The sequence below is a fragment of the Gobius niger genome, assembly GCF_951799975.1.
Source record: "Gobius niger genome assembly, chromosome: 13".
Classification (NCBI taxonomy): Eukaryota; Metazoa; Chordata; class Actinopteri; order Gobiiformes; family Gobiidae; genus Gobius; species Gobius niger.
Window position 1 is genome coordinate 30,358,571 of NC_136864.1, and position 20,755 is coordinate 30,379,325.

The window sequence follows — 20,755 nt, forward strand, 5'->3', positions numbered from 1 at the left end:
CTCATCACCTTTCAAAGTTCCATGTCTTGCCCAAAGTCCAAACAGACCGTTCTGTGGCTCAAGGAGGCAAGGCCTTTGAGATGTGATTTGATTTTGAAGTCCTTCAGATGTCTTTGATGGTTATTGGGCTGCATCAGAACGTCATGACAGTGTGAATACGTGACAGAAAATGAATCCATAGTTTTGCAGATTTGGCCTTTTAAAAGGCATGTGGTCCTAAACGTTTGATAACCTGCAAAAACAGCCTATTTCAGTTGATTTGTTTTCAAAGATCCAACCATGCAAAATGTGAATTCTTGCCATATTTCAACTGACTTTCAGGACTGTATTAACTCATTTTCTTGCATTGTGCAGCTACACTCATTGGTTTGGCAGAATTCAGTTTCCCACACTGCTGCAACTTGGCTTGGTGCCTTTGCAGCTGTGCTCATTTTAATGGACATCTGTTCCAAACAAATCACACACCAGTTTCACAGCATTCTATTCCACATAGGACAACACTACAAGTTACAGACTACTTCCTGTCTGGGCCATTAAAGGTCAGGGTTGCACTTAAATAAACTTCGATAAAACAGATAAAACAAGAAAAAGTTAAAGCTTTTTGAACTGCGTTTGGACACCTTTGCAGTGGTATTTTACGTTTTATAAAATAATCTGCATAAAAGTAAAACAATGTACATGGAAAGATCAAAGTCTGTGCACAGAAACAGGCTAAAAACATTGTGGAGGTAAGTGCAAGTCAGACCAACACATTCAGATACACAAGGCAAATGTAAAAGCACAGAAAAAAATTCTAAAACTCAAAATACTAAATTGAAACCCAAAGCACTCAAACAAAATACTGAAATTCAAAAACAAATCCTAAAGTTTGCACTATTGCTGAAATGGAAAAAAGTATATCTGAAGAGGGCAGACAATCTGTGTTTTGTTGATTGTTTTTTAGTGGTGAAATCTAACGGAGTAAAAGTACCAGCTGTCGATCATGGAAACGACAGACGGTGTCAGTGTGGACGACAGCCAGTCACGTCTTCTGAAGCATGTGCAGGTAAGAATTTATTTGCTCCTCTAACTTAGACTTAGGTTGAAGTGAATAAATTTAGTATATCTGGTATATTTGTCTTGCAACATTATTTTATTGTGACATCCATGTTAAATGCAAAAATAATCTGTAAAATGTGTTATTTATTGATCAGTGCAAAGAAAAAAATCACTTCACTTGATGGCAGAGGGTGTGGATAATCAAATTATTCACTCAATAAAGGCAAAAATAAATAAAAATAAATAAATAAAACAAAAGTACTTGGTTTCACGCAGTGTGTAACTGAAAGGTATTGCACCATCTGGTGGTGTAGTTCTCCCCTTTCTTCGACCTTTTGATGTTCCCCCAAGTTTATTTTGATTTCATACAAACAAACTAAAAAAAACACACTGCACTGAGCAGGTTGTCGTTTACTGCGCTCAGTTCTAATTAAAAAGTGCCGTTATAAATCAGTATTCATCCATAATGATTTTACCTTTCAAGCACATTTTCAAATTACCTTTTTGCTTAAAGTATCCTAGGAAAAATCTACTTGTGTACAGTTTTTGCACCCATATCTGTACTTTTACTTTAAGTACAAAAAGTGGATACTTCATCATCGACCAAATTTGAAATGGACTCTGTGAAATGGTTCCATCATTGGTTCTTCCATTTTATTTGTCTCAGCAAGAAAATACAGCAAATCAACGTGTTCAACTCAGGTCAGGTCGTTTAAACAAAAGGATGAATATATAAAATTCCTAAACAGAGGGGGCAGAGGGTGAATGAAAGAATGAATGGAATAGCAGATTCAATTTCCTCAATAAGATTTTTTTCCAAATGTCCACTCAACCATTTATCCAGATTTGCAAGATTTATTGTGTGAGATGTTTGTTTTGCTTAAATCCATCTGTATTTCTGGTTTTATAACCTTTTCATACATAACCCACTACAGCATTAACATTGTGTTCTAAAAAAAGGAGAAAAAACATTCACATATTGTTTCAATTGCATTACAAAACATCCAGGCGAAAGAAACTACCAGTGAACAAGCTGAATAAAGCCCTGTCTTCTTCTGTCTCAGGGTGAAATTGTGTTCACAAAAACAGCTTGGTCAAGGCAATAGTCTTGACCTCTGTGAAGACTGTAATATGTAGTGCGTGTATAGAGTACGCTGGCTGGTCAAAGTAAGAATAGTAAAGACTAACCTGCAGCACTGGGCTGTGGTCAAAGTTGTAAGCACTGGGTCGGCCCTCGAGCGTGGAGAAGGCCACGTTTCCTCCAGTCAGAGGAGAGATGTCGCTGAACTCGTCCGTGCAGAGCGCCTGCTGCTCGTCCTCGCCCGTGCGGATGAACCCCCGGTTCTGCTTCTGGTAGGTCTTCTCACACGAGCCACTGTAGTACTGGTACGGCACCCAGGGGCCCGACTCGCTGCTCCGCTTGTAGATGACAAAACTTTCAGGGCGAGACGTGTGGAACTTCAGGCGCACATATGTGATGTCAAAGGCCTTACCTAGAACAGAAGACACATTCACACGTCAACAGTGTTCAATTCTTAACAAGGCATTCTCAGTGATTCATACCATTTACCATGAGGACATGCAGAAGAGCCACTTGCTATTGCTTCATTACACTTTCACACAATTCTTGCATTGTGGCACCAAAATGTGTATTGAGCATCGAGTTTTTCTCTGGTTGTGACCTTAGCCATATATTTAGAGAAGAGTGAAGGAAAGGACAGACAAAACAAAGCCAAACATTCTGTCAGTTAGACACCACAGTTTCAGAAGAGACATTCAATGGCTGCCCTTCCCAGTCAGAGCTTTGGGACATTTATATGCATTCTGCTCCAAGTCTGCTCCTTATGCTGCTCTGGCCTGATTCCTGCAGAGAAACGCTAAGACACAAGTTTTTCAATATATCTGACAGTATCAAAACCGGAATGCCTGTGGATACAATTCACAATGTGTTTAGGGTGTATAGGGAGCCCGTGTGAAGAAACCCTGCCATCAAAACTTTGTAGCTCCTCCTGCTAAAAAACAAAACACTCCCAGGACAATAAACATTTGTCATCCTAACAGGCTGCATTCACGAGACATCACAACAAAATTAACAGCCAATGGTGTCCTCTCTGTCAAATCAACCAAGGCACGATTACAGGTTGTACAGTTTGTACAGACTGTTCATTAACACATTGAGGCTGCACTGTTTTGGGGATTTAGCTGTAGAGTGTCAACAATCCAGACCATTTTTCCTGATATTTGTAGCACCACAGCGTGTTCTGTGTCATAGCTATGGACACATGTTGTGGCTCGGATTAAAAGTGAGACTAAGCTCTCTGTCGGTGAAAACAGTTTAATTCTACATGAGATATCCAAAGCTAAACAGAGGCTAGTTTTGATCAAAATCACAGATTTTTTTCTAGAAATGGAGATATTGTGTGTTTTATTAAACACTCTGATTCTCCTCTGTCCTCTCTGGATGGACATTATGGGAGGAGGAAAATGACGAAATATTTCCGTTTCAAGTCAATTTTCAAAGACAACACTGCTGACACGTTTTGAAACACTGCGTGTTATCGCTCATTTTTTTCATCGCATGTGCATTTAAACAGCCTGGTTCTCAGATTGAAGACTTTAACAGGATGTTTCTCAGCTGCCTTGGGCTGATTTTATTTAAAAACTCGCTGTTTTGATCTCTCCATGCTTTGTCAAAGGCGCTCCAGAGAGCGAGAGAGAAGTGTCGGCTCTACAGTCGTTTGCTACGCAACACCACGCCCCCTCAGACGTAATAGTAATATACATAAAATGTCCAGATCCTGACTTTTCACAAGATGTTGATTAATTCTGTTCATCACAGAGCTACCAAAATCACACAACAAGTGTATTAGAGTGTCTAGTTCCGTAGTAAACTAAAAAAACACACGTTTTTGGCACTCAATGTGTTAATGTGCGCTGGCCCGATCATAAATATCCTGATTTAAAACAGATTTTTCACATTTCCCTTCGCCCATGTAACCCAGCTCTCGCTGCACTGTTTGTCGAGTCTCAACACATCCCAATGTTCCGGGGAGGGGAGTGTAAACACTGCAGGGACAGTGTGGAGGGGCACACACAAACAAAAGGCTGCAGCTGATTGGTCAGGACCCACGCTGGCGTTTGAATGGGCCGCCAGGTAATGGGGGAAAAACAAAGAGGAGTTTATCACACAGGAAATCAAGAGCAAACAGAGAGCTTTAGTCAAGGTGAGGGGGGACTGTGAGAAACAACAGAAACGGCTTCACTTTATATAGTGCTTTTGTTACAGTCTTTTAAATCTAAATATGACAAAGCGGATTCTTTAGGGCTGCATGACTACAGAACAGTAATCCAATTCCAATTATAATGTGTGTGAGTATATTTAAGTCTTGTTTGAAAAATGAACATTCAATTGACAGATATTAAACAAACCCAAGATGTCAGAGCTTGTTTGCCTATGAGACAAGAGGGAATAGTGATTTAAGTCAGCCATTGCCAGATTTCTCATACATATATAAACACTCTTCCTCACCCTCCGCGGGCGGTCTCTTTTTCCTCCAAGCTCGGGTCCTCTACCAGAGGCCTGGGAGCTTGAGGGTTCTGCGCAGTATCTTTGCAGTAAAGTTTTAACACACTGCTTATTATACTTATTATAATAATAATAATAATAATAATAATAATAATAATAATAATAATAATAATAATAATAATAATAATAATAATAATAATAATAATAATAATAATGCATTTTATTTCTTAGGCGCCTTTCTAGACACTCAAGGTCGCCTCACATCCACAAGTATAATTACACAACAATTAAAAACAGTTTAAATACAATGTTAAAAACAGCTTGAATAAAAGGACAATGCAGTTGTGGTCACAGCGAGTCGGCTTGTCTAAACAGATGAGTTTTGAGGATGGATTTGAAGTGTGGGAGTGAGTCGGTGTTACGGAGGTCAGGAGGGAGAGTGTGCCAGAGCTGGGGAGCAGAGCAACTGAAGGCTCAACTCCCCATGGTGACGAGACGGGCGAGTGGGGCAGCAGTGAGCCGTAGAGAAGAGAAGGAGCGGAGAGAGCGGGCAGGTGTGGAGATTTGGAGGTCAGACAGGTATGGAGGGGTGAGCTTGTGGATTGCTTTGAATGTTTTATCTGTTAACATACAAATAATAATAACCCTTACCCTAACCCTAAAATGATTACTAATGCTTATCAATACTTAATGAGCACGCCTTAACCTAAAGCGATACCAACATTTTGATTTCCATGTAAGATAATAGTGATCTTTATATGATTTAAACTTGCCAGTGTTTTTCATTAACGTGGGTACGTTTATGAAAAGTGAATAATTAAAGTGAATTTTTGGCCCGATCACAAAAAACAAATACGTATGTAGGTCAAATTTTTGTGATGTTGTTGACTGGTCATTTTGTTTGGTATGAAAGCAGATTAATAGTTTAAGCAGATTTCGTCTTAAAACCAGTGTTTGCTGTAAGCGGCTAACCTCTCTTAAAAGGCAGCCAAATATGGGATTTTACCCACTGCAAAAATAGCATTTCTTTTCATCTTGATGGTCATTTGGAGCATGTTTTGTAATGAACGGAACAGTGTAGTCCAAAATGTTGTGCAGTGTTCCTTTAAGTCATTGCACTGGAATCATCTCAAACGGCTCAGCAGTCTGGGGACCAACCACAGAACGAGGAGGGACGGCAAGACCATGACGCGCAATTTCACATACGGAAGTTACAGATCTGTGTCAATTTCACCTTTAAATCTGATGATTCAATTTACCCCAAGACCTGGTTGGGGTACCTAAACGTGAGCCACAAGACCATTTATTTTATTTTTTTAAAGACCAACATCTTAAAAAAAAAAAATATTCCAAATGATTTCTGAAGATTGAAACAAATAGAAAACATCCCATCATGTAAATGTGTGTGTCTACATTACACTGTAAGAAGTGACTCATTTGCCCACTCCAACCCTTGAAAACTTACTTTCACCATGTGCAGATTGTCATGTTTGGTGGCAGCTGAAAATGTTCAAAGTTATTTAGTTTTAGTCTTAGTCTTTTGACGATAATGTAATTTCATTTTAGTCGAGATTTAGTCAATTCATAATAATCACATTTAATCTTGTTTCTCTGCTTCATTGAGCTGCTCCACATGAACAGCTCAGAAAGCTTTTTCTTTTGCAGTGAATTTACATGATCTGAGGCTCTTTCAGACGGTTAATAGAAGTTTGGATGATTTTAGTCTCTCCTTTTCATTTTTATTTAGTCTTATTTTAGTCGACTGAAGTATCTGGACATTTTAGTCACAGTTTTAGTCTCATGAAAAATGTTTAATTTAGTTTTAGTCCAATTTTAGTCGTCAAAAATATTACTTTGACTAAAATTAAGACTAAGTAATTTAGTCGACGAAATGAACACTGGTTGCAGGTCTTTCTTGTCCTCCAAGGACGAACACGCTCTCCAGAGTGCTCCGGTAGAAGTCGGTGAGGAGGTTCTGTGGCAGAGCAGCCTTCCTGAGAGACCGCAGGAGGAAGAGCCTCTGCTGACCCTTCTTCACCAGCTCCATGTTAGGTCCTCGGAGAGATTTATCCTCAGACCAATAACACGTTCCTTTGTTGTTGTTTTTGTATATTTATATTCTTTGTAGGCACGCTCATCATTGCTTGTAGTGGCCCCCACCATGGCTGTGTCATCTGCAAATCTGTAAATGTGACTGGAACTGTGAGTAGATTGGTGTGCACTGATGAAAGGTCGGAAAACAGGAGATGGAATGTAGTTTTCTGATGTGCATTTTCCAGGGGTTGGGGGGAAGGAGAGAATGATGGGTTTGTTTTAGGTCAAGCCCAGGCACGTCCCAAGACAAAGGACAGACAACTGAAACCGAAGAGGAGCTCCAAAACTCGTCCAGAGGAAGCCTTGCTACACGGCACAGAACTCCTGCTGGGATTTCAGTTGTTTTTTCAAGTAATAAATAAAATGATCTGCCATAATAAACGTGGCTCAGTCATGCGACTTTTTCCTGTGACGACGCAATTTTGAAGACTCTTCGTGTAAATAATTGGAAATTGTGATAACCCCCACCTTAACCTGAGTGTAGTCTCCAGTTCAGCTTTACCCAAATCTCAAAGGTCACAGTCTATAAGTGTAACCAGAGCTGGACTGGCAGAAAAAAATTGGCCTGGGACTTTCGGGTCAAGACCAGCTCTCATATTCAATACAATAGCCGATCGAGGCCGTCTGCGACTGTGTTTTCATACATCAGTATTTGGTAGATTTACATGATGAAAAAGGCTTAAATGATGTCTGGAGCTGCCGCTCTGTTAAAGCCTTTAGGCCTGGAATAGCACAACTGTGGGAGTCAAAAGCACCATGGCCCACCAGGAACCATCCCGACTCTCCCGATAAGACAGGACGCCATTGGCTTGATCACTAGCATGTGTAAATGGAGGAGATTTAAGATGAGATTTAAGTTTAAGCGCTCACTTTAGAGTTAGTGCTCATCCTACAGTGTTCGGCACCTCAGCATTTAGATGGCTTTGAACAAGGACCAAAACTATCCTCAAATATTCCAGTGTTATGGAGCTTCATGCACCGGTGGGGAAGAGAAACAGCTTTGCCATGCCCCCTTTCAGTTCACTAATGCTGCTCAGGGCATGTTCTTTGGCTTGGGGCAGCCGGACTGTGTTGTTTGTGAGTAGTTCAGATCCTCTTTGTGTTTGTACAAGCTCTCAGTTGAAGTGCTCAAAGTCGTCGACTGGACTGTGTTGTTGGTCGACGACATTCCGCTCGCTCACAAAGGTTCGATTCGATTCCCAGCCGTCAGACCTCCAGGGCTGCCCCCTTTTGGTCGTTCAGTCGACTAATTGGTCGATGCATACGCAGCTGAGATCAGGGGCTTTGTGTGTCAGCGAGATGTTGCCTTCAATAGGCCAGACTTCTACAGTTGTTAAATACGCTGGTACTACAGTGAAACATACGAGAGGAGAATGAAGCCGAAAGTAGCCTATAACGTCAAGGAGGCAGGGAGATGGAGTCTGAGATTAAATGTAATATTAATGTGACTTTTTACACATGAATGCACCGTTTACGTTTAAGTAAGTAAGTGCTTTATTGTCACTGTACAAGTGTATAATGAAAGAGTGTTCAGGTGTTAGTCCTGAGCTGCTGCGACTGAGCTGCGCTGCCGCTGTGGGTCAACGTGACCCACATGACCTTGGAGATTGGGGAAACTGTAGCACTCGGAAGAAACCTGGCTGGCTGTCCTCTGTCTCTGTTCCCCTTAAAACGGTGCAGTGCCTCTTGGGCTTGTCCTTGTTTCAAAGCGTGGTGTCCTGCACTGGTCAGCTCCTCTACCTCCTCTTCCTCCTGCAGCTCCCTCCGCGCCACAACAGTCTTTAATCTCCTCATTTGTCCCTTCTTTGTTTCCTGTAGCTCCTCTTATTCAACTTGTACATGCTTCCATTGGGTCAGCTAATAAACAGCAACAATGTGTCGTACCACAACTATGCAGATGACACTCAAATCTACGTGTCACTGACGGCTGGTGAACATGGGCCTGTAGATACACTCTGTCACTGCATCCAACAGATCAGTTTGTGGATGCAAAACAACTTTCTCCAACTAAACTCAGACAAAACTGAGATCATTGTTTTTGGCCCACAGGCACAAAGACAAAGTGTTATCAGTCACCTTGAGTCTCTCTCTCTAAAACCAAAAAATCAGGTTAGAAATCTAGGAGTAATCATGGACTCAGACCTGAACTTAAACAGCCACATCAAAGCAATAACATCAGCAGCTTTTTACCATCTGAAAAACATTGCTAAGATCAGAGGAATAGTGTCAAAACCAGACTTAGAGAGACTTATCCATGCATTTGTCTCCAGCAGGTTAGACTACTGTAACGGCCTACTCACTGGCCTCTCTAAACGAGCTATCAGACAGCTACAGTACATCCAGAACGCTGCTGCTCGAGTCCTGACAAGAACCAGGAAATACGACCATATTAGTCCAGTGCTCCGGTCTCTGCACTGGCTTCCTGTCACTCAGAGAATAGACTTTAAAACAGCTCTGCTTGTGTACAAGTCATTTCATGGTTTAGCTCCAAAGTACATCTCTGACATGTTACAGCCGTATGAACCATCTCGGGCCCTGAGAACTTCAGGGAGGGGCCTCCTGGTGGTTCCCAGAGTCAATAATAAACACGGTGAGGCTGCGTTTCAGTTTCATGCAGCTAAAATCTGGAACAGTCTTCATGAGGACGTGAGACAGGCCTCAACTCTGACAATGTTCAAATCCAGGATGAAAACAGTTCTGTTTGCCCGTGCATATGACTGAAAGTATTTTATCTGCACTCTTGCCTTTTACTGTAATTGATTAATTTTATATTGATGTCCAGAGGAGAAGGAGCGACAAAAACAGAGGTTAGGTAACTTACTTTTGAACGAGCAAGAAAAATAGTGCTCAAGACAGAGCGAAATAGTGCTCAAGACAGAGCGAAATAGTGCTCAAGACAGAGCGAGTCAAAACAAGACTTAAAAATGGTGCTCAAGACAGAGTGAGTCACAACAAGAATTAAAAATAGAGCTCAAGACAGAGCGAAATAGTGCTCAAGACAGAGCGAGTCCAAACACGACTTAAAATAGTGCTCAAGACAGAGCGAAATAGTGCTCAAGACAGAGCGAGTCCAAACACGACTTAAAATAGTGCTCAAGACAGAGCGAAATAGTGCTCAAGACAGAGCGAGTCAAAACAAGACTTAAAAATAGTGCTCAAGACAGAGCGAGTCAAAACAAGACTTAAAAATAGTGCTCAAGACAGAGCGAAATAGTGCTCAAGACAGAGCGAGTCAAAACAAGACTTAAAAATAGTGCTCAAGACAGAGCGAATCAAAACAAGACTTAAAAATGCATATAACTGAAAGTATTTTATCTACACTCTTGCCTCTTACTGTAATTGATTAATTCTATGTTGATGTTTTATTGATTGTATTTGTTTTATGCAACTGTGAAGCACTTTGAATTGCCTTGTGTATGAATTGTGCTCTACAAATAAACTTGCCTTGCCTTGCCTTGCCTTGCCTCTTGTGACACTTCTACTGTGCTGCAGCTGTGGGGGCTCTTGGTGCCTTTTCAGTCTTTCAAGAAGACATTTGCAGGTCTGAAATGGGACAATAATCTCGCTTTTTGTTTACCTTTAAAGCTGCTTTTTTTCTGGATCATATTGGATTCTCAAAATAAACAATCCACCAGACCTCCACAAAAACACAGCAAAGATGTACAAAAGTATCCAGAAAAAACAATGTGGAACATAGAAACCACAAATGCAGTTTGCAGAATAAGGACAAAAATTGAGCTGTACCAGGAGAGAGGGAGGTTGCTTCCCGTGTTCACATCGCCATTGCTTCTATGTATAAATAGCAGTTGCAGCACGAGCTCCCAGAGTTTGATGTCTTTTGAGTGCAGTTTGGGTCAGAAAGGTTGTAGTTTCGCCAGCGTCCTTTTAGTCGACTAATCGCTGCTCAGGGCATGTTTTTTGACCATGAAAATCTTTGGTCGGGGACAGCCCTACAGACCTCCTAGTCCAGTTTATGTGTTTTCAGAGCTCTACCATAAGGAGTTCCAAAGACTGGTTCCATTAAAGAGCCGTAATATTGAAAGATAATACGCGTGACTCAGACTGACGTGTATTTGGAGGCTCTTCATTTCCTCCCGTTGGAATGCAGCACTGGATAAGGCGGTGTACAAACAGGAAGCAGATAGTCCGACATCTCCCAGCAGCTGTTTGGGAGGTTTTCACAAGGAGATATCTTTGAGTGGAAGCACTGAGGACAGCAGCTGCTGGGACTCAGCTTAGAGTCTCACCAGGGGCCCTTCCTGCGCTGTCTTTTTATCATGCCTTGTGTTTTTAGTTCAGAGCATTCATTTAGTCATTCCAAATGTGACAATATTCCTGCCATCTACATTTGTAGAGTTTGAATTTCTTTATTGAAAAGACATTTAACTCAACTTGTTTTTTGAGTCTCTTTTTATTTTTTTTAATTAATCAAGAAGTCATATTTTTACTCTCATGAATATCGTCTGGATGATGAATAGAAGTCCCCTAACACCCCTCCCCAGGGGAGTGAGGGGGACTTAGGGCTGGCCAGCGAGAACCCCTTGAGGACACGTCTTAAAGACCGTCATTATGGACTAAGTTCTAATTGAGGACTTAAAGTTAACATGAGACTGGCCTCAGGGCAAGACGGCTCCATGAGCTCATCACATTCTTGTGCTGAAGAACAAGAGAGCCTTTGATTTGTCCACGCCGCGTGGGCCACCACTATCAGCCAGTGAGGAGAGGGTGAGGTCCATTTCAATCTTACTTTTATTTATTCATTCTATGCCTTTGCTTCATTAGCAATCTGTAATGTCCAATACTTCAGGTTTCAAAAGGCTCTGAGTTGTAGCGGGACCTAAAGGAAAGGCCGTCTTCACCAATGATTTTGTAAATGTCAGAGTTTTTGTAACTAATGTTCTCTCTTAAATACAATGAGTGCAAAAAAAAAGGAAGAATTAAAAAGTACTTTGAGAAAATGTTACTTGAGTACTGTGAGTAATAGTCTGATTCATGTTTCAGTAGTTCAACAGTGTCACAAGTTACAATTTTTTACTCAAGTAGAAGTAAAAGGACTGTAAGAAAACGACAGTTACTTCAATCCAGGACATACACTACACATCAGGGTTAGGGTAAAGAAATACTTGTGATCTAGAATGAACTGTGTAAACTGTGGCGGTGACCTGGGCGTGCGTCAGCTGACCGTGCTCTACTAAAGGCAGGTGCAGCGGTAAAAGTTCAGGCCAAAAACACCAGTCCAGATTAAACACACCAAAGAATGTCAGGAATGCAGCAAGGGCCGAGTCATGTGACCGTCTGCCGCATCACATGACCTGCAGCCAAAGATAAAAATATAAATGTGCACTGGATTTAGACTGAAGCAAAGGGGGGGACAAGAAAGACGTGGGCGGGACAGAGAAAAAAAATGAGAACGGGCACGTTCTGTAGCAGTTCTGTAGCAACAGGACTTACGAAAATACTAGATCAGGACTAAAACTAGGCATTACAAAACTCATCCTAAAGACCTACAAAACTCATCCTAAAGACCAACAAAACTCATGCTAAAGACCTACAAAACTCATGCTAAAGACCTACAAAACTCATGCTAAAGACCTACAAAACTCATGCTAAAGACCTACAAAACTCATCCTAAAGACCTACAAAACTCATGCTAAAGACCTACAAAACTCATCCTAAAGACCAACAAAACTCATCCTAAAGACCAACAAAACTCATCCTAAAGACCAACAAAACTCATGCTAAAGACCTACAAAACTCATCCTAAAGGCCTACAAAACTCATCCTAAAGACCTACAAAACTCATCTAAAGACCAACAAAACTCATCTAAAGACCTACAAAACTCATCCTAAAGACCAACAAAACTCATCCTAAAGACCAACAAAACTCATCCTAAAGACCAACAAAACTCATCCTAAAGACCAACAAAACTCATCTAAAGACCTACAAAACTCATCTAAAGACCTACAAAACTCATCCTAAAGGCCTACAAAACTCATCCTAAAGACCTACAAAACTCATCCTAAAGACCAACAAAACTCATCCTAAAGACCAACAAAACTCATCCTAAAGACCTACAAAACTCATCTAAAGACCAACAAAACTCATCTAAAGACCTACAAAACTCATCCTAAAGACCTACAAAACTCATCCTAAAGACCAACAAAACTCATGCTAAAGACCTACAAAACTCATCCTTAAGACCTACAAAACTCATCCTTAAGACCTACAAAACTCATCCTTAAGACCTACAAAACTCATCCTTAAGACCAACAAAACTCATGCTAAAGACCAACAAAACTCATCCTAAAGACCAACAAAACTCATGCTAAAGACCTACAAAACTCATGCTAAAGACCTACAAAACTCATGCTAAAGACCTACAAAACTCATCCTAAAGACCAACAAAACTCATGCTAAAGACCTACAAAACTCATGCTAAAGACCTACAAAACTCATGCTAAAGACCTACAAAACTCATCCTAAAGACCAACAAAACTCATGCTAAAGACCTACAAAACTCATGCTAAAGACCAACAAAACTCATCCTAAAGACCTACAAAACTCATCCTTAAGACCTACAAAACTCATCCTTAAGACCTACAAAACTCATGCTAAAGACCAACAAAACTCATCCTTAAGACCTACAAAACTCATGCTAAAGACCTACAAAACTCATCCTAAAGACCAACAAAACTCATGCTAAAGACCTACAAAACTCATCCTTAAGACCTACAAAACTCATCCTTAAGACCTACAAAACTCATCCTTAAGACCTACAAAACTCATCCTTAAGACCAACAAAACTCATGCTAAAGACCAACAAAACTCATCCTAAAGACCAACAAAACTCATGCTAAAGACCTACAAAACTCATGCTAAAGACCTACAAAACTCATCCTAAAGGCCTACAAAACTCATCCTAAAGACCAACAAAACTCATCCTAAAGACCTACAAAACTCATGCTAAAGACCTACAAAACTCATGCTAAAGACCTACAAAACTCATACTAAAGACCTACAAAACTCATCCTAAAGACCAACAAAACTCATGCTAAAGACCTACAAAACTCATCCTAAAGACCTACAAAACGTATCCTAAAGACCTACAAAACTCATGCTTAAGACCTACAAAACTCATCCTAAAGACAAACAAAACTCATGCTAAAGACCTACAAAACTCATGCTAAAGACCTACAAAACTCATCCTAAAGACCAACAAAACTCATGCTAAAGACCTACAAAACTCATCCTTAAGACCTACAAAACTCATCCTTAAGACCTACAAAACTCATCCTTAAGACCAACAAAACTCATGCTAAAGACCTACAAAACTCATGCTAAAGACCTACAAAACTCATGCTAAAGACCTACAAAACTCATGCTAAAGACCTACAAAACTCATGCTAAAGACCTACAAAACTCATGCTAAAGGCCTACAAAACTCATCGTAAAGACCTACAAAAGTCATCGTAAAGACCTACAAAACTCATGCTAAAGACCTACAAAACTCATGCTAAAGACCTGCAAAACTCATCCTAAAGACCTACAAAACTCATACTAAAGACCTACAAAACTCATCCTAAAGACCTGCAAAACTCATCCTAAAGACCTACAAAACTCATCCTAAAGACCTGCAAAACTCATGCTAAAGACCTACAAAACTCATCCTAAAGACCTACAAAACTCATGCTAAAGACCTGCAAAACTCATCGTAGAGACCTACAAAACTCATCGTAAAGACCTACAAAAGTCATCGTAAAGACCTACAAAACTCATGCTAAAGTTTTTGTCACAAGTGTTTTTTCGTGTTTTCCTAGATTTTTGTCGCTCTTTTATTGTCGCTCTTTTATTGTGTTATTCATGCTTTTCTTGCACGTTTTTGTTGTTCTTATGTCACTTTTTTGCTGCGTTTTAATCCTCGTTTTCGGCGCTGTTCCTTTACATTACAGTGGAACTAACGGTGGGGGGAAAGGGGGGTCGAGGGGGGGGCGTGGTCAGTGCCACTGACCCGGCCGAGTCGCTGCCATGTCCATGGTGCACGAGCACAACCAGGTCTCTCTGAGTCTCTTTGACCCAAACGTATGTACACGGTGCCGACAGTTCAGTCAAGCCAAAAGAAGAACAATGTCAAACACTATTATTCAATAAACACGACTAAAAAGGCTGAAGCTTAGCTGATTTTGCCTACACTTTTCACAAAATACAATTTTCACACGACCAAATGAGTTTAAACAATATCAATAAAGATTTACGTTCCCCAAGAAATTTTAAAAGCATTTACAATTTTTCTTCTATATAAGAGTTCATGATTTTAGCTTTTAAGGGACTATACGTTTCAAAATGTTAAAATGATGTCTTTTCCTCCCCCGACATGTTCCAGCAATGTCCTAATGTGTAGAATGAGCTCAGATCTGTTCACCACAACTGCATCTAAAATCTGTCACTCAGAAAGTTGTTACTTCGGGTCAGAGAAAAAATCCTAGTTTGTGAACCTGCTTACAAACAATGGCAAAAAAAAACTATTCCGATTCTGAAAAGTGCCGTCATGCACGAGTTTAATATAGAAGGTGCAGTTACACGTGTGACCTGTGGTGGCAGTAGTGAGTATAAAATGACCAACTTGCATCTAGCCCCTTTAAGCTTTATTTTAAGCACAAATGATAAACAGGACTCTCTCCTCGAACCAGTTCCACTCACTCACCTTGAAACTTTGTGGTTTCACGTCTGTTCGCGTTTCAGTCTTAGCAAGCTGTTTTTGTTTTTGTTTTAAAAAGGGTTAGTGATTTCTAATGAGGCTTTGACATCACCTTTATGTGGTCGATGGGTTGAAAACAGCTGAAAACATCTGGATCGTTCATAATTTAGGATGTTTGAGGCTAAAGGCTAACAGCTAAGGACAGACAACACGATTATTTTCAGTCTTAAAAGATTGTGTGACTGAATATAGAACGACTGATCTGCTTTATGAATGAGTGGTGGTCGTTTCAGAGACAGACAGGACGGGGCACCGTTCCAGGAGGTAAGCAGATCGTCTTGCTCATTTATTTGAAATGTTCTGGCGCCAGTATGATATTAACCCTAGTTCTTAGTTTTGGATCAAAGATCACCGTGGGAGGGTGGGGGGCCCCCGTCTGCGAGGCCTGTAGTGTAGAATTAACCTTGGTGGGTTTGTGTCAGAGTTGAAAGGATCCAGTCGTGTCGGGGCCTGTGCTTGGCCTGGCTCGGAGCGCTCCCTCCCACATCCTCTTCACTCCCAAAAGTCCCACAGCACACAGGAAGCAGCACCATCGAACTCCCACTCACCAAGACTATTTTTAACAAACTGAACCAACTCTTACATTCACACATAGCCCTCAACAAATGTCCAGTTCACCGCTGGCATTCTCTGCCCGGCCGCTCAGGTCTGTCACTCACTCAGTCATTCAGTCAGTCAAAGTCAGGAACGCAGAATTCAGCTGAGCAAAAGTAACGACAAAGCCATTTTCAGAAGTATTTCAATCTAAAAAAAAAATCTAAAAGCTTCTTGACTGGAGCTTACGGCTCTAGGCCAGAGTAATGCCTCATTTGAAAGCCAAGACCTTCAAAACTGATCTCAACTTGTTTGTTGCCACATTTTGATTTATTTTTTTGTAAAACCGTGACTTTTGCCACATCGTCCAGCTCTACCTTTTAGCATTTCTCTTTGACCATTACTCAGTGCTTTTTTACCTGCACAGAGATGATTTTTCTGTCTGTCTTATTTCAGCTTGAAGAAAGTGTTTTTAGGGCAGCGTTGCACTTGTGCGTGACAACAAGGGTGGGAATTTTCATCGTGGGAAATTTTCCAAGGGAATTAACATGAATTTGTGGGAATTAATGGGAATAAACAGGGAATTAACACAACTGAAGGTTACTTCTTTACAGATATAGACTGAAGCATAAACATTTGATTTGATAATTATATACTTTCAGGGACTATATGGAGTCTCTTCGGCGTCTCTTCAGTCTTGAGAGGCTGCTTCACGGATTGTATTTGCTTTGAAGGATAAGTTCAGAGGGAAGACGGTATCACAAGTGTTTAGTCTGAGGCCGTGTCCCACGTGAGGGATGCTTCTATTTAGACTGACTCTTTTCCACTGCGCATGCTGATTCAGTCTATAGAGTGGACAAAAAACGGCAACGTTTCTTGTTTACGACAATATTCATTTACAGGTTAGTCCCTTGATAAAAGTCATCTGCGAGAGAGACCCGTCTGACGGCTGAGGTTTGTCACAGTTCGATGGATGGACGGACGCAGCACAGATGGACCTGTCCGTTGGTTAAAGGGATATTTGAAGATTTTTGACATAGGGCCTCATTTCCTAGTTATCCAGAGTGTTGCTGATACCTGGAGATATTTTTTTTGTAATTCAAGCAGTTCTTATGTTTGAAGAGTTTCTTGACGGTAGGCTAATGCAAGGCTAGCACATTTCTACGATATCAGCTAGCCTGCATTAAAAACATCTGACCCGCTCCACAGGGCACCTGAGGCAAATCACTTTTAACACCAGACTAACCATATAAATGTCTGTGTCAATAGAGGAATATAACTGACCTTGCATCACATGAATGATCGCATTTTGAGGGACTATTTTCTAGCAGATCACTCCGCCGCTGCGTAGCTTATACAAACACGAAGCTGATGCTGCTCAAATATAAGTTATTTTAAATGCAAAATAGTTAAAATTATTCTATCGACACAGACATTTATATGGTTAGTCTGATGTTATAAGTGATTTTCCTCAGGTGCTCCGTGGAGCGGGTCACACTGTTTTTAATGCAGGCTAGCTGATATCATAGAAATGCGCTAGCCTAGCATTAGCCGAGCGCCACGAAACTCTTCAAAAAAAAGAACTGCATGAATTACAAAAAAAATATCAGCAACACTCTGGATAACTAGGAAATGAAGCCCAATGTCAAAAATCCTGAAATATCCCTTTAACAGGTCTGGACCGTTGAGTGGAGGACAGGACAGCTGTTTTACAGAGCTGGGACCACAAAAATGACATAATGACTAAATGTTTAGGTACTGCTGGTATCGAAGAATTATAAGTATCGAAAGCAGGAACCGAAAAGATGTAGATGTTTAGAGACCAAGTTTTGATTCTGTTGATACAAGGACAGCATTGTATATTTTAAAATATACAAATTGATGCATTGTATTGGATTTAATAAAGTCTCTATCATCCATCCATAGGAAGATACTGATTGTAAATTATACCAATTTAAAGAAACAGGGGGTCATTTCTCAAGGCAGGTACTAAACAGCGAGTGCAAGCTGAAAAATAAAGTCTTCTATTTTGTTGCCATATTGCACATTACATTGTTGCATATTACAGCTTTAGGGCCCCAAATCTGATATGTAAATGAGAGAATGCCACATGAGTAAATAATGCATGAATGACTGATCCATTTATGCACGTGCTACTCGCTTTAGTAAATGACTCCCATAGTCTTTTAAGGAATTAATTAACATTATTGTACTGTTTTATGGTTCTAGATGACAAATATTTTAGCATAGGTATCGGAAAAATGATTTTTCAGGTGTCTGTATCAAAAACCCAAGTATCGTTAAAGTGCCGGCATTGGAAAAAGGAAAAGTTCCAGCACGCAGCCTTAACCATCACATCCTCATCGGTCTGCACTGTGACACTTCCACAATACACCACATACACTGCTCACTTTTACCACTGCACATTATTATATTTGGACTAGTAAACTGAGTGTTTTGAAAGGAAATGGCTGCCACAGAGTTACACGAGCGAGCAGGGCCTGGAGTCGTACAGCAGCTTTAAAATAGATCCACATCTAATGACAGACTCCACTTTTGTCTCGTCTTTGAAGTGCGAAGCCTAAACATGTGGTCATTGTGAGATAAATGCACTACGTTTAAAGCAAACACAGCTGCCACCTCAAACCTGAGGCTCCAGGACAGTTTCCCACCTGATGGGCTCACCCGGGGCCCAGTGGATCTGTGGTTGACATTAACATCAGACTTTTAGCTCAAACATTTGCACTCACGTAAAAGTACAGCTGTTAAAATGTGTTCAAATAAAGTACAAATTACTCGAACGAGTAACAACTAGTTACATTCATTTACACTAGTCTCATTCATTTGTGTCTGACAATAATTATCTTTGCACAGCTTCAAAAAACATCATACAAATACATACTTTTGTTAGTCCTGCATCACGCGCACATGTCTCTGAGCACCTTGTCCCAGTTTAACATCAGTGAGACCTGGTGCTGTCTGTGGCCCGGCTGAATGATACCCCTCTGTATTTATACACCAGGACATCATCCTGGGCCCGCTCCTTGGCTGCTCCAGAAGGCTCACACGGGCCCCAGCAACCAGACTTGTGTATTTGCCGTCACGTGTTGTTCGAGAGCAGCATCACTCTTGGGACGCGGAAGTCCCCCAAAAAACAATCAGAGAGTCGCTGAATGACTAAACACAGGCCAGTTTCAGGATTTCTAACCTTGTTTTAATATTAATAATGTCCCCGTAGCAATGACGAGCCTTCCCTTTGCTAATCTTTACTCTAATTCCTGTTTGCTCCACTTCAGAATGTAGTTGATGTCACAGTTACCAGACTCAATGCGGCGGTGAGTCTGGATACATCTGTTTGTATGATCAAAGTAACTCTTTACTGGGCAAAGTAATTACTTTTTAATTACCTGCAGTATTTTTAGTAATACTAAAAATACTAGTAATACTACTTTTAGTAATACTAAAAATACTACTAAAAATACTACCAGAAAAAGCGCTCATTGGGCATGTTGGAGCAAATATGAACCTGCTTTAGCCACAAAATCAATATGGCTCTCAGAAGAGCTCAGACACAGTAAACTCAGAAGCAGCTACAGCTCTGGTGAACGCACTGAAGTTAAACACCTGAACGATCCAGGCTGATGTCAGCGCCAGTCGGCGTTTGTAAAATACGATAAATGAAGCGCAACGTAACATCTCTTGTTTGTGCAGTTCTATAAACTCCACAAACACGCAGCAGCTCCCACACCTCACGCCTGTCGTCGGCTGCTTTCATTTTAAATAATGAAATATATCCATAAACTCCACTGTGTGTCAGGCTGAGTTTGGTCCGGTTTAGAAAGACAACAGACCGCCTGGTGCTTAAACCATTTCACTTTGTCATCAGTCATTATAGACAGATTAACGTGACAAAAAAACGCTGGTGTAACTTCATTTATATTTCAAACAGCCGCCCAGGCTCCTGCCTTTAGTAATAGCACAACTGTGGTAGTTAGTTATTAATTAATTACAACCAAAAATCATCACTTCCCGACTCTCCCAATTAGGCAAGGCACACAAGGCAACTTCATTGCACCTTTACCCAGCATGCCCTTGCCCCTGGGCCATTATCAGTTTTGGTAACCTCCACCTCCTCCAACCGGGCTAAAGTCTGCCGCCCTCACACCTCTGTTTCAAAAGAGAGCTTTTCATTTTTCAATAAGAGGAGCGCGTCATGTCTTCAACACCAGAACAAAAAAGTAGGCTACATCAATAGTTACAGCTCAAGATAAGTTAAGATTATCTAAATCAGTGTTAAGAATATTTTATCTAATACTGGCTTTATTCAATGATTTTAATACAAGCCAATAAGCTTTGTTAGCAGCTCTGTTTAAAAGAGTGTGGGCCTCTTTTTATGCCCCTACAGGCCAGAGCTGCAACTGCACTTATGTGAATGCAACAAGCTCTGCTATGGCAATAACATTGACAGCGCAGAGGCCGGACTGAACAACTCGAGGTCCACATCCGGACCTGGGTCTGGAGTTTGAGACGGCCTGCTGAGAGAAACAAACTCATTCAAGCCGAATGTTGTTGCTCTGGGACTCAGTTTTAAGTCTCCGGTCCTGTCCATATTGCTTTGGTTCCCACGGTAACCCCCCCACTTACTCACACTGTCATTCGAAACAGCTGGTTGCCAAATAAAGCAGCGCAGAACACAAGAGGCAAGGGGCGGCGAATTCACAGAACTTCATGTCCCACAATCCACTTCTGTTGCCATGGAGCGCTTCTCCTCAGGGTTATTACAGGGAGAGGCGGCGGATTAGTGGCC

The 20,755-nt window shown here is 40.9% G+C and overlaps 2 protein-coding genes across 2 annotated transcripts in view; one reads left to right on the forward strand and one right to left on the reverse strand.

Moving 5' to 3' along the window:
• znf622 (zinc finger protein 622) overlaps window positions 1–20,755 on the forward strand; it is a 368,360-nt gene that overhangs the window by 258,966 nt on the left and 88,639 nt on the right. The gene's annotated exons all lie outside the window — the stretch shown is intronic.
• The window catches only part of lamc1 (laminin, gamma 1), a 60,126-nt gene that overhangs the window by 35,896 nt on the left and 3,475 nt on the right, over window positions 1–20,755 (reverse strand). Inside the window, exon 2 of the mRNA XM_079570072.1 lies at window positions 2,227–2,531. Coding sequence (XP_079426198.1) covers window positions 2,227–2,531 — 305 coding nt within the window. The remainder of the gene's footprint in view (window positions 1–2,226; window positions 2,532–20,755) is intronic.